The following is a 14,784-nucleotide window of genomic DNA, read 5'->3' on the forward strand; positions in this document are numbered from 1 at the left end:
CAATCTCAATAGCTCACATTTATTCAATTTTTTCGTTGTTAATAAACAGTTGTTTTTTTCACTTTCACCCAGTTATCCATTTCTGTCATTGGCAGAAGAAAAGGGAATTATTGAAGCCCTTTCTCCTTAGAGGAAATGCTCATTCCAGCACATCTTCTCCTGAAATTTGTCTCAAAACTGAGACAGTCCCCTTCAGCCTTCTCCATGGATATGTGCAGGTCAGCAGTGAGCAGGAGCGGCAGCAGAACAAAAGCCGAATGACACGAGAAATATCGTGCGTTTTAAGGAACAGACTAATTGTAATCCAGAGGAATTGTTGAGGCAATTACACTGTTCAAAGTGGTTTCGATGCCTCTTATTAATTTCTTCTGCATTATCCTCTTGCTCCCTTGGAGATGACCAAGACAGAAGTGGATTGCAACTGCTGCTTGTGAGAATGCGACGGTTCCTTGGGAGCCATTAGGGATACAGCATCTGCTGGAGTTGCCATGGAGATGCCAAGACTGATTGTAAGCCAGGTGAAGTGCTCCTGCTGCTGCTGGCTCATCCCTCCTGGGGGACATAGCCACAGAGCCCAACACTGGGATGGGAGGAGCAGCAGTCTCAGCCTGGGCAATTGTGCTGCAGCGAGGGATCAAAACCAGGTGCTGGTGGCTGGAGCAGGACCCATCACCTGAGTGGTGATGCTGTTGGGAGCAATACAGACAAGTCTGAGATCTATATTTGCAAAAGGAGGTTGGCCACAGGAGGAGTTTGCTACACCAGATCTCTGTCCCAAATACCCAGGGTCCAGCCTTTTGTATATTCTCTCTGGTTGGTCTCACTGACCTGGCCAGGAGTTGCTCCAAGGGAGCTGTAGCTGTCACTGGGTGGTTATACCCAGAGGAGGAGGAGGAGGTAACTCCTGGAGTTGTGTTGTAGCAGTGAGAAATCTGGTCCTTCAAAATCTGGCCTTTCAAAATCTGGCAAGCACAGTGTGACTTGAAGTACAGTCTGAGCATAAATTAGCTGCGAACACATTTGTCTGTGGCAGAGGGAAGGTGGCTCTTTGGCAGCAGGTGGCTTGGCTTACTTTTATGCAACAGATACTCTGTCTTCACTTAATAAACAGATAAAAGGGTGATGCAATTGACATCAGGCTTGTCTATTCTGAGATGTGGTATTTGGGAACATGGTTTCACTGCCTGGATTTGCCTGGAAGCGTGTACCATTTCACAGGCAGGAACGTCCTTCACTGTTAATAAATTCTGACTGAGATTTAATTGCAAGATAAGCAGGTGCCCTCGTGTCAGCTTTTCACTGCAGCCACTGCCTGCATTTGTGTTTTGCCAAAAAAATCAGACTTCTTGCACCCAGTGCTGCCTTCTCCTTTCAGGGTCCAGTTTCAGGAGAGCCCATCAGACCACGGGGGCATTGACTGGGATGTAACTGCTCTATGGATGTCATTATCTAATATACATCCCAATTTTTATATATCTTTATATCTCTCTCTCTATCTATCTGAATATATCTCTGTCTCCTACTTTATAGATACCTATCCTGACACTATGATTACCTCATTTGAAAGCTAAAACAGTTCTTACATATTTCAGTCATAAGAGTGAAGGTCAAGAATCCTTTCTTTTTCGTCTTCTTTTGAAAATGGTAATGGGAGAAGAGTATTACCAGCTATGAAAACAGGGTCAAAAAGCTGCAGATAAATGGGACAGAGCATTAAGTGAAGTGACAGGAGACCTAATTATGGGATTGAAGCTGTGGCATGAAATAGGTAAAAATCTCACAGGAATTTATATATTTTTTTTTTTTTTTTCCCCAAGAACTTTAAATGCTCTTTTCTCACCTGGACCTTTTAGAAATCAGTATATTTTTAGCTCAAAGTTGGAGGCAAGGACCAAATGGCCTTGACATTAAATGTTTCAGTTGTCCAAAAACAGTTGCAGAGGTGTTCACATTTCCCTCCTGGTATTCAGGACTGGGTAACTGACCTTGGAAATGTGGGGGAAGTCAAGGAAAGTCATTGGGCTTTTTTCCTACCATTTGAAATTAGAGTTTGTAATCACCACCACCACACATCCAGATATGCTTTATACTATCTACTCAGTTCATGTGCTTAATTTAGAAGGGCAAAATTCTGTGGCACCAAAATATTATACCATGATTGCAGGAGTCAGTTCATCTTTGCTGTATGTGGGTGGAATGGGCCATGTGGATCTCTGGTGGGAGGTATTCCATGGCAGGGGAAGCGGAACTGAATGATCTTTGGGGTCCTTTACAACACAAACCATTCCAAGGTTCTGTGTGTGCAGAGTCACGTTTGTATGCCCAGGAATGACCGTTCACATTCATGCTCAAGTGCTTGCCCATCCAAAGGTACAAACTTGCTGGTGCGAGTGGCATTTGGTTGGATAGATGGGTCACAAACCTCAGAAATTCAGGCTTCTGAAATACAGAGACACACAGTCTGAGGGAGGAAATTAGCAATCAGGTTAAGGCTGAGTTTAGAAAATGCCCCCCGTGCCTTGTGTGGTGCTGTGAGAAGAATTAGAAGCGTGTGCTCTGCAGGTGGGCAGAGGCCTGAGAAGATGCTGGTGGGCAATCCGTTTGCACAGTCCTGTGCTGGGAAAGTGATGGTAATTCATCCATGAGAGGGAAATATTACATTGTGTCCTCCCACTGCTCCTGAGGCTCCTCATTTTCCAAGGTGCTTTGAATAAATAATGCAGCCTGAAATACAGGCAAGGTGTTTATCGGGGCTGTTAGATGGAAGCACATCTGGAGCTGATTTGGAACTGGCTGTTCTGCCTATAGGTTAATGTAGTGGCTTTTGGGAACATCACTTCTCTGGAAAACTGTGCATGCTGGCGAGGAGAGGGCATCATGCTGGTCCCAGCACATGCTTATCTTTAGGAAAGAGTAGTGGGAAATCTTTCTTCACATTTGGCGAAATGATTACTGCCTTATCACTCAGAGCTTGAGGGATATATCCATGCTGTTATTATAACGTGATATTTTTTCACAGTTCCTCATATGAATTGTGGAGGCTGTGATGTCCGTGTGTGTATGTGCACGAGAGAGAGAGAGCTTTGTGCCCCTGTAAATGAAAATCCTTCTGTTTTCTGTGCTGGAGGTGGATGCTCAGTGCTGGGCAGAGTCTGCTTGCTCTGGTGGTCACAGTGAGCAGTGGTCAGTTGAAGGTGTAAAGCTGCAGGCACCAGGAGGGAGAAACTTCTGTACCTGTTTGAGGACAGAGATGTGGCTCCTCTGGCAGCCTCACAGATCCTAAAGCTGCCCAAAGCAGCAGCTCAGGGTACCTGGGAGGTCCCCTGTTTTTGCAGCAGAGTTTGTTGCTAGTTCTGTGGGAAGAGAATCCAGATGGGAACAAACCAGGGCCATGCTGGGGTGCTCACAGCACTCCAGTCCACAGGACAGGACCTTGGGCAGCCTCGTCCCACCGGCTCATGGAGAAACCCTGGCCCCAGGACAGGCCATCAAACCAGTTTCTTTAGTCCCAGCAAACCCAGGGATTTGAGCTCCACTTTGATGCCAACAGGCAGGGAACCTGCTGATGGTGCTGGAGGAGATCCAAAGCTGAAGCAGCTCATCCCAGTCCTCCCAGTCTTCATCCAGGTGTGGAGCTGGAGTTGCCTTTTTTGTTGGTGGCTGCACTAAAGTCTTTCAGACTTTAGTGGCTTCCTCAATGACAAGTGAATGAGTGAGTGGGGATTTATTGGGAGATGGAACCTTCTCTGCCAAGAGCATAGTGACAGCCCCTCACAGAGACCCAGAGGAATACTCTGAGCTCTCCATCCAGCAGGTTGTTAAAAAATCATCTTCATGAGAAAGCAGAAATCCTGCTCTTAGAAAGACTGGGTCACTTGCCAACGAGTGTAACTCATGTCACATGGAGGATGCTCTGAATGTCTTGCCAAAATATAGGCCCAGGCCACATCAAGGGGAAAGTGTTCCTGTAGGCACCAGCCCTTTTTTGTTTTTATAAAGAACAAAACCTCAGACTTCTGGGGTCCACATGTGCAGGACAATGGCCCATTTTCCTCTCTGGACAGAGGATTTATCTCCTGGAGAGAACCCTATTCCCAAGCACTTGGTGCTTACAGCATCTCTGGAAGTGTTTGATCTTGGAGTCTCACTTGCTGCCTTCAAGCCTTGGCACAAGCTCCTACTCAATTTTCTATTATTTTTGCCCATTCTTTAGCTTGTTTCATTCCACATTCCAGTTTTCTCCTGTACATGTGATTGAATCCAAAACTGCTCCCTGCCTGATTATGGAGATCTGGAATATTGCACTGAACTCTGATTTTAAAACTGTCACCTGTGAAAAAAAATTTCCATTACATGTGGAAATAAAATCAAAATTTAAATTTCATTGAAAGGAAAAGTGAAGCTTAAGCAATTTTCATTGTAATCTTCATGTCTTAAACCCATCTCAATATTCTAGTGATAATTTTGGGTTGTTTTGACCTGAGAGAATCAAAGTCTTTCTTTTCTGACAAGGCTGACAGATGCTTTGACTGCTTTGATTGATGATAGCAAAAATCAGGTCTTTTAGTCTAAGGAAAGTTACAACATGATTTGCATACAAACAGAGACTGAGACAAGCTCTTGAAAATCTCTTGCACTTGCAAATCCTGACATTGGAGATGAATAAAAGGAATTTTATTCCCTGAGCCCAGCGGATGCTCAGCAATAATGACATTGTCATAAATACTGGTTTGAAACTCCAAATTATGAAAGTGAAACTGGGAGATTTTTACCTTTTTTTCCCCCTAGACAGGCTCTCCCCACCCTCTCCCAGCTGTTAACAATCCGGGAGCATTAAAGGCAGGGATCTCTGGTGCTGCAGTGGAACCCCGTGGGGAGCCAGGCTTGTTTGCTCCAGTTCTCTGTGCATCCCGAATCAACTTCTCCTCTTTGTATCTCTTGCCGTAAACAATTATGTTCATAAATATGCAAAGATTTGCTTCCTCTCAGCAAAACCCTCTACCGTCACAACTAGGCCAGGGAGTGAAGCCAGGCACACTTATTCCCAGCACTGAGAATTCCAAAATGAACTGCAAGAAGGCCACATGTTGGGAGAGGAGGCTTCTCTAGTGCACCTGCCCAGGGGGCTGCCCACTGCCTTGCTGTGTGCCCAGCAAGGAGAAAGCCTCTCCTCTTCCCCTTTCACTTCCTCTTCTCCTTTGACTTTCTGCTTATTCCTTTCCCATTTATTTTTCCCTTTTGCCCTTTTTCCTTTGCATTTCCCTTAATTTTCCTTTCCCTTTCCCTTTCCCTTTCCCTTTCCCTTTCCCTTTCCCTTTCCCTCTCCCTTTCCCTTTCCCTTCAGGCTGGCAGACCCCACCAGTGCTGCCAGCTGAGCTATTGGTCATGCCAGCACTTTCGGAGGGTCTCATGCAGGTTCCCCCACACTCAAATGCTGCTGTGCCAAGGCCTGACCTTCCTGGCCGTATTAAAAAATTGCCATTTCACCCATGTGTTACCCAAGGATGAAGTGTTAATTTAACTCAGTGGTGGTGATCAGAGGGACCTAGAGCTGCAGGGGGGGCCAGGGCAGCATTGCATCTGCTGGACCAAAATCTTGAAAATTTTCACCTAAGCCACAAGGATTTTGCAGTGACTCTCCCTGGCTTCCCTTTCCTCCCTTGTGGCCACATGAACAGTGAGCAAAGTGTTTCACTCAACATTTTAAAACTGTTGGTTACAGGAGATTATGAATTTAGTAAAACTTCCTAAATATTCACAAAGTGCTCAGCAGGCACATGAAGAAGGATGGAGTGGGTCGAGGGAGCAGGATTTACTATCTTGAAGAGTCATCACATTAATTATTCAGCAGCCCTAATGTGGTTACTGTCCTGGGCCAGGAGCTCCAGAGGCTGCTGCTCTCAACGCTGAGCAATTTTGCTGCTTTGTCTTTTGATGGGGGGTTAAGGTCAGACCTAAGCCAGGCAGATGGGACAGGACAGGGGGACTCATTGGAAGCATCTGACAGGAAAAATCTCCATTGGGCCAATATATGAATGGCCTTTCCAACAGGCACTCTGTGCATTGTGAATTGAGCAGCGATAATTACGGAATTGCAGCGGCTCCAGATGTTTTGTGTATGTTTCAGTCTTCATTTATTTGTTTGCTGTGCCGAGTTACTTGGGATACTGAAAAAATGTAAATAATGAATATGTGATGAGGAGCAAGAATGAATCCCTGCCCTGCCTCCCTCTTCCAATAAAGCTAATTAATCCAAGTACCAAAATAAAAACTGCTTGAGTCTGCTCCAACATCAGCCATGAAAGCGTTCTCATGAGCAAATAATTGACAATTAAGGCTCAGCTTACAGAAAAGAAGAAAGAAAACCCAAGTTGTATAGAGCTAAAGCTCTATAGCAGCAAAGATCCAAAGCAGGAAACAACTCTAATAGAAATTGCTGGCATGCAGTGCCAACAAAGCTGGCTCAAACCCTGAGCCACTGCTTTAAATCAGAACTCTTTTGCCAGCCTCTTTCACCCCAAATTTTTAAGTTCCTTGTTGTTAAAAACATCATTGTGGTGGAGGTTTGGAGACAGGGAAACTGAGGCACAGAGCACACGCAGGGCCGGCAGCTGAAGGAATCCCTGTGTTTGGGGTGGGAGTGGATTGCCTGACTGGGTTTGTTAAAGGGCAGGGCATGTGCTGATATATTCACTGCCTAATACACACCCAGCCTGGCCCAGGGCTGGCTTTCTCCTGGCTGTTGATATGGCTGTGCTTTTGACTGCAGGAATTACATGGCCTATATACACATATACATTCAGTTATATACTGTGATCTGATGTGTGCTCTTCAGAGTTTAATGCTTTATTTAGACTGAATTAACTTGCTTCACAAGGCTTTGTTTATCCATTTTAATAAATCATCTCTTTCAGCTAAATCTTGCCTTGAGAGTTGATCATATCCAGAGCCTCTAAGAGCGCAGCAGATATAAATATTTGCTTTTACAAGGGGAAAACTCTCCTGAGAATGCTTTAGCAACTGACTGGGTTTGCTTTAGAACAAGGAAGCTGGTAATTTGCTGAGTCCTTAATAAGAAGTGAAGAAGCAGAAAGATGGAGCTGCCTTTGGTCACTGACCTAAGGACCAGTGTCCCATAGGTGGGTTAAGCCTGTGACCTTCTCTGCTCCCAGCTGAGGATGAAGCCTGGCCACAGATGAAGCTGATGCTTTAACATAGAGGGAACACATAGCACAGCACTGGAGTCAATTGCTGATGGGCAGAGGCAGCAAACTCAAATCATTTGAACTTTTAAATTTTTTTCCCCTCCTCAGATTCAAACAAGTGCTCTCGGCATTAGAAATGACTATAATAGTATAACCCTTCCCTTCCCTTCCCTTCCCTTCCCTTCCCTTCCCTTCCCTTCCCTTCCCTTCCCTTCCCTTCCCTTCCCTTCCCTTCCCTTCCCTTCCCTTCCCTTCCCTTCCCTTCCCTTCCCCTCCCTTCCCCTCCCTTCCCCTCCCTTCCCCTCCCTTCCCCTCCCCTCCCTTCCCTTCCCTTCCCTTCCCTTCCCTTCCCTTCCCTTCCCTTCCCTTCCCTTCCCTTCCCTTCCCTTCCCTTCCCTTCCCTTCCCTTCCCTTCCCTTCCCTTCCCTTCCCTTCCCTTCCCTTCCCTTCCCTTCCCTTCCCTTCCCTTCCCTTCCTTCCTTCCCTTCCCTTCCCTTCCCTTCCCTTCCCCTCCCTTCCCCTCCTTCCCTCCCTTCCCCTCCCTCCCCTTCCCTTCCCTTCCTTCTTCCCTTCCCTTCCCCTTCCCTTCCCTTCCCTTCCCTTCCCTTCCCTTCCTTCCCTTCCCTTCCCTTCCCTTCCCTTCCTTCCCTCCCTTCCCTTCCCTTCCCGTCCTTCCCTTCCCTTCCTTCCCTTCCCTTCCCTTCCCTTCCCTTCCCCTTCCCTTCCCTTCCCTTCCCTTCCCCTTCCCTTCCCCTTCCCTTCCCCTTCCCCTCCCGTCCCCTTCCCCTTCCCCTTCCCTTCCCTTCCCTTCCTTGCCCTTCCCTTCCCTTCCCTCTTCCCTTCCCTTCCCTTCCCTTCCCTTCCCTTCCCTTCCCTTCCCTTCCCTTCCCTCCTTCCCTTCCCTTCCCCTTCCCTTCCCCTTCCCTTCCCTTCCCTTCCCCTTCCCCTTCCCTTCCCCTGCCCTCCCTTCCCCGTCCCTTCCCTTCCCCTTCCCCTTCCCTTCCCCTTCCCCTTCCCCTCCCCGGCCCTCCCCTCCCCTCCCCTCCCTCCCCTTCCCTCCCCTCCCTCCCCTCCCCTTCCCGTCCCTTCCCTTTCCCTTCCCTTCCTTCCCTTCCCTTCCGCTTCGCCTTGCCCTTCCTTCCCTTCCCTTCCCTTCCCTTCCTTCCCTCCTTCCCTTCCTTGCCCGTCCCTTCGCTTGGCCCTTCCCTGTCCCTTCCCTTCCCTTCTATTCCCTTCCCTTCCCTTCCCTGTACCTTCTCCCTGTTACCCTTGCCCTGCCCTTCCTTCCCTTCCCTTCCCTTCCCTTCCCTTCCCTTCCCTGTCCTTGCCGTTCCCTTCCATTCCCTTCCCTTCCCTTCCCTTACCCGTCCCTTCCACGTTCCTGCGCTTGCCCTTCCCTTCGCCTTCCGCTGCACCATTAGGCCCTTGACCTTCCCTTCCTTCCCTTCCCTTCCCTTCCCTTCCCTTCCCTTCTGTTCCCCTGCACTGATATGTCACAGCTTGTGGATGCTTTTGGAAAGGGGCCCCAGCTCTCCAGTGACTCCCCTTTGTACTCAAACTGAATCTGATTTCCTGAATAGTTTTAAGGATCTAGGTTAAAAGTGCATTGCATAAAAAAAAGAAAAAAAAAATATAATCTTTAAAATAAAATCCTCTGAAACTGTTCTTAGTTAATGAGCTTTTCTAGTCATGGAGGATGGTCAATCTAATAGGTGGCAGATAATCTTCAGGAGAATGAGGACAGCCTAGATTTCAAGAATAGCATAGTTGTATCTAAATGCAAGAAACTGGGAGCTTTTTTTAGCCTGAAAGAGCAAAGTTCATCAGATAACAGGGCAGCTCAAAGCTCAGGAGCAGAGAGCTGGGGAGAGGGCACCCAGGTGGGTGCTGCCACCCCCATACTGCATAGGCATGGATTTTTGGGGTATTAAATTGTGAGGGCAAACATGTGCCTGTTTCTCAGGAGCACTGAGTTTTTGTCAAACCGATGTAATTTATTAAACCCCCCACTCAGCGATGCTGTCCCTCCTTTCATAAAGCAACAGGGTTTTCAAAGCCACAGTGCTTTGGGCTATGCCAAAGCCACTTGGGCCTTTAGCAAAAGAGGGATTGATTATCTGTGCATGATAATTTCCAGACAAGGTGCTGGTGAATATTTCTAACTTTACAGTTCTGATCTTTCTGCAGAGGCTTTGCTCATTATGATTTATCTGCTAGGTTCAAGGCTCTATGGCTTTTGGCTTCTCAAAAAACAAGCCTTAGTGTGCTGGAAGCTTCCCCGCATAGCTCTAGTGGCTTTTGGGCCAACACTGGGGCATTTCAGGTGTTGCAGGGACCTTGGGGAGCCCCCCATGTCAGCTGGGGAACATGGATGTGAAGGATGCTGTGCTCCCACCATCACACGAGTCATGGCCAAGTGTGTGATGTGAACCTTGGCTTGGCAACCAAGGTTAAAACCAGCCCATCCCATGGTAACACTGGGTGGGTTCTGCCAAGGACTTTTTGGAGGAAAAAGGAGGAAAAAAGAGATATTTTACAGAAGAAAATTGTGGTAGTAACGGACCTGATCAGATTTAATCATTTTTGTAAAGACACTGACAGCATGCCAGGCTGGCTCTGGCAGCACAGCTGTCTGGAGGAGCCCAGCAAAAATCTTCCTGCTTCCTGGCCAAACCAGGGAAACTGCAGGGAAACTGGGAGCCACTGACACTGACCCTTTTAGGTGGTGTCACCTTCACTCAGTTCTGGAGACACAAAACCAAATGGCAGCACATGTGCCCCGCTTCCATGTGCAGCGGGCACAGAGAGGGGAATCAGCAGGGCCAGATGGCAATGGAGCAAGATTATACAGACTTGTAGCTCCATCCCTCAAGCTCAGTGGGTTTGTCAGAAATGGTTAATCATACTCCAACTGGGCTAAGCAGAAAAAAAAAAAAAAAAAAAAAAAAAAAAAAAATCACTTATTTTTTCTTTTTCAATCACGTGCCTCAAAGTGTACTGGACTTCTGGAGCCCATATGAAAAATCAAAAGGTTTTGGAGGCTGCATTTTCATTTATTGCTGAAATTTGTACCAACTCTGACTTTCCTAGAAAATGTGAACTGACACCTTTCTGTGGTGCTGGTGAAGGGTCCATCAGAGGGGAGCATCACCTGAGAGACTCTTTTCTCCACCTTTTGTTGCCCATCTATTCAAATTCCACTACTGCATTAAAACTGGGGTGCATTGCAGGAATGCAGAGATGCTCTGCAGTGAGAACCAAATTTTGAAGAGTTGCATCCAGCAGCAAAACCATCATTTGAACAGAGGCACTATGCCTGGGATTTTAGTAGAAAAATTGCATGTGCAGAGTGCTGCAATTCTGCTGCAAGGAGTCTCTACACTTATTCTGTTACCCCTGGGGAGAGGCAGCAAGCAGGGAAAGGGGAAAGGCTGAGGATTAGTTTTTTACCATTTGCTGAGCAATCCAAGCTCCTGCTGCACAAGAGCAGCTCAGCTGTACCAGAGCTGACAGACATTTGTTGTGCTTTTAATCACTGACAATGAATTACACTGTACATATTAAATTCCAATTATATAATAACCTGTAGTTAGTGTCATATTTGTCGCTGTAAGCAATACCTCTATCCAGCTTAGCAGGTCTGTTTTGGAAAACATGTGAACTTCTAAGAAAAGGCTGTTACTTATACATTTCAGGTTGATAGTCTTCCCCACTATGCCAGAGGCCCAGCAGGGATTTCAGCTGAGCTGTGCTGGCTTTTACCAGGTGAAGATTTCAAGACAACCTGGAAATGTTCAAAAGCTGTGTGGATATGGGTCTTGGGAATATCCTCTAATGGTGAACATGGTGGTGTTGGGTTGTTCTTGCTCAGTGATTTTCGAGTTTTTTTTCAAACCTTAATGAATCTACGATGTGACATTTTTACCACACCAGGTCACCAACCCTGGGGAAGGTGTGTGGTGTGCAGGAGATGCTCATACACCAGCTTTCCCTGCCCACCAAAACCACATCAGCGATGGAGCTGAGCTGGTTCTTGTGCTTTTATTGCACGACCAGCTCAGTAAAAATCACGTTTTCTACTCATGATTAACGAACACTGCTTAAGAGCAAAAAACATACATGAGACTCTTCTGTTTGGATGAATATTTCCATTTATTCCAACTGGAAAAAAACCATTTTTTTAAATATATTTAAGTATCATTTCTTTTTTTTTTCTTTTTAAAGGAATAATAATTATCACATTGTCCTTTACAAACAACAAAAAAATTCCTAGCAATAGTCTGTGGTATGGAGACATCCATCTTCCAGATTTTTCTGCATCTGCTGCTTTGAGTAGGCATGGGGGTGTCGCTGTGTGTGCCCAGGGCTGCCAGTGCCATCCCTGCAGCACCATCCACATTCCCAGGGTGCAGGGACACCCTGAGGTGCCAGCAGCACATGGGGCGAGGGCAATGCAGCTGGTTAAGCTCTCAGCCCAGCCTCATCTTAACCCCCACAGGTGCTTTGGGTGCCAAGAGCCCCTTTTGCAAACTTGCTCCTTTCTGGGAAGCACTGGGACAACCTGGCTTGAAGCTGGGACACGCTGGGATGGCAGAACCCCAATGGATTAAAGCACACAGAGAACAAACTCACATCCACCAGGATACAACACAGCCCTATTTAGGGGCCCTCTGCCACGGCGAGGGGCTGTCCTGGCCCTGGGGCTGAGCCCCCAGGGACAAGCCCTGGCCACAAACAGGGCATCTTGCCGGGCAGGAGGGGCCCATGGGGAGCAGTTTGCAGGTGTTCTCATATGTCTTAGGCAGGAGGCAATACTGAAACGTCCACTTGGTAATGAACAGCAGTTAACATAACCCAGGAGACTAGAGCACCATAAGACAAGTCTATATTCAAAACAACGTCATGCTGACATCACACAATTGCACCATTTACACTTTATTTACTCCAAATAATAGTTCAACGTTTAGTAACTTCAGCGTTCTCTACAGAGGTGTGAAATTCCTTCTCCAGCTTTGGTAATTTACAATGTTGCAGACATTTGGTAGTTCTGGTCTTTCCTACTTAATAATGATAATCAAAAAAAAGTCCCTTTTGCAGCTGTCAGGGGTTCCTGTATCTGACTGATGGAGTGTACCTGCAAATTACAGGCTTCAAAATGCCGCTGAGGCTTGTCAAGATTTAATGAATCAAAAAACATTCTGTTTATTGACCAAGATCAAAATAAATGAACAGAAAAAAAGGGTTAAAACAAAACAAAAAAATCCTCGAAACCAATGAAAACTCAGACTCTCACTGATGACCTTAAGGAGTTTGATGATGAAATGGAAAGGGGCATCCAAAGTAGTTTGGTTAGCTCTGACTGAAAACAATTCTGAACGTGCATGCATTTTCCCAGTGACTCCTAAGATATAGAAATTCCTCTGATATTACAAAATACAAAAATATTTTCTCCAAACTCTCATTTACATCGCATTTACAACAATCATGGAAATAACTTAGGCTCCCACACTGTCCAAGAGACAAATCACCTACCAACATGGCTAATGGAAAACAAAAATGTGGTGGAAAGCAAAAGCTACCAGCAAACTGATGCTGAGAGTCAACAGTGGCAACCAAAACGTACGGACAAACAGAGCTCAAGGGGGTGGCAGTATCTGGGAGAAGGAAGAGAAACTACTGGGTAAATATTACAGGCTAAAGTGAACTTTTAAAATTTTTATCTCCAAAGTAAGATGTGCAAAATATATTCACTGTGCCCAGGATTATGACTATTTATAGAAGCCGGTCTACAACCTTCTTACAAATCCCTACTCTTCGGGCCTTTCTTTCGTTACAATAAAAGCACTTACATGATCTAAAACAGTGCAAGATCGTGAGTTAATTTACATTCTCCCAAGGTGCCTGGCAAGGATGCCATTAGGATATGATACAGTTCTTGCTCTTCTGTCTTTTCCGGCTGTGCAACTGTCCCCTGGCCCCCACCGTGGAAGACTTGGGCATGCTGTACGAGCCGTACTTGTGCAGCAGCTCCTCGCTGGTCACGTACCGGAGGCGGGCAGGCTGCGGAATGGGCTCCCCGAGGAAATAGCCCTCATTGTCGGACTCTGAAGAGGAGGAGCAGGTGGAGCACCAGTCGTATTCGGCGAAGTAGGGCCCCCATCTCTCGCCCAAGTGGTTCTGCAAGGCGAGATCCGACACCGTCCGGGGACAGTGGCCGTAGACATCCCTGCGGGGACCCTGCTCCATCGTCTCCCTGCGGCTCCTCTGGTGCACGAAGGGGTCGTAGTCGTCCCTGGCTCGGAGCGAGGGTCTCTCCTTCAGGCGGTAGCACTGCTCGCTGGCCAGGTGCAGGGCGTTGTCCGAGCGCGAGCGCCGGGAGCGCCGGGGCCGGTGCGGGCGGTAGCGCCGGTCGTCATCCCGGAGCACGGTTCTCCGGCGCGTGCGCTCGCTCATGGGCGTGTGCCTCGGGATCTCCTGTGCCCCCAGCTGGCCCCCGGGCACCCCGCTGCCGTAGTCGAAGCTCTGGTGCATGCGCCCGTGCGACGGCCGCTCTGGGTAGCCGAGAGGGCTGGCGAGGTCGTGCAGGGTGGGCTCCATGTCCTGGTACTGCGGCACCGACAGCAGGCTGCGCACGGACTCGGCGCTGCGGAACTGCATGGACGAGTTCAGGGTGCCCATGTTGCTCATCTTCTCGGAGACATTCATGCCCGAGTCTTTGCTCAGGTCAGGCATGGAGAACCTGGAGAGGTGCTCCTGGCGCTTGGCTCCACCGTCTGCTGAGAGGCCTTTGCAGGAAAAGGGAAAGGGGAAAAAAAAAAAAGAAGTTAAGAAAGAGAATTTTCTGTCAGGAGAGATGCAGGGTGGAGGCTGTTTTTGGCCCAAGATTTTTGCTTTAAAAAGAAACTCAGTGGTATCGATCCTGTCCTGAAGAGCCCTTTTTAAGAGGAGGACTTTTATTTTTTTTTTAAAGAGCAGGCAGTTCCTCCTTTGGGGAAATCACACCAATTTAAGGTGTTTTGAGTTGGACTCCAAGCTGCTTTTCACGACTTCCTTTCCCATATGTCTACACTGTCTGCGACTTGATAGGAATAACCAACGATGCCAGGGAGAAATCATGCGTCAGAGGTAACCTAAGGCCTCCTGCACGCCGAGCTAACTAGGGTGCCATGATCCAGCACTCACACCTTCTGCAATGACAACACATTTTGGAGGACTAAACAACGTCAATGGCAGATGAAAACGGGGCCGCTGACTTGATTCAGGGTTGTCACTATGCTGCGCCTCACAGACCCCCTGAATGACACCCACGGAGAGACCGAAGTTACAGCTGGGTTTCCCAGGAAGCAAGGAAACACTCAAGCACCAGAGGGTCTGCTGGAGCTCCCTGTGAGCAGCACGACAGTGGAGGGTCAGACAAGGAGTTGTGCAGGGGCAATGGCCAGAAATGTGAGCTCCACCTTCACTGGCTGCCCTCCTTGGGAAAGTGACCCATTAGATCTCTCCAATGTGCCAACAAGCCCTGAGCTGCTGCAAGGTGCTTTCCTTCAGCCCAGGAAGCCTTCACCTGGCAGCACAGAAG

At 47.6% G+C, this 14,784-nt stretch overlaps 1 protein-coding gene across 10 annotated transcripts in view; it reads right to left on the bottom strand.

Annotated features, from left to right (window-relative positions):
* Positions 1-12,926: 12,926 nt before the first annotated feature.
* Positions 12,927-14,784, bottom strand: part of PRICKLE2 (prickle planar cell polarity protein 2) — a 103,984-nt gene continuing 102,126 nt past the window's right edge. For all 10 annotated transcript variants that reach the window (XM_040076149.2, XM_040076141.2, XM_058422212.1 and 7 more), the window contains one exon: positions 12,927-13,990. In XM_040076149.2, the coding sequence (XP_039932083.1) occupies positions 13,122-13,990 (869 nt within the window). In that variant the 3' untranslated portion in view covers positions 12,927-13,121. The remainder of the gene's footprint in view (positions 13,991-14,784) is intronic.

Source organism: Hirundo rustica, chromosome 12, assembly GCF_015227805.2.
Source record: "Hirundo rustica isolate bHirRus1 chromosome 12, bHirRus1.pri.v3, whole genome shotgun sequence".
Taxonomy (NCBI): domain Eukaryota; kingdom Metazoa; phylum Chordata; class Aves; order Passeriformes; family Hirundinidae; genus Hirundo; species Hirundo rustica.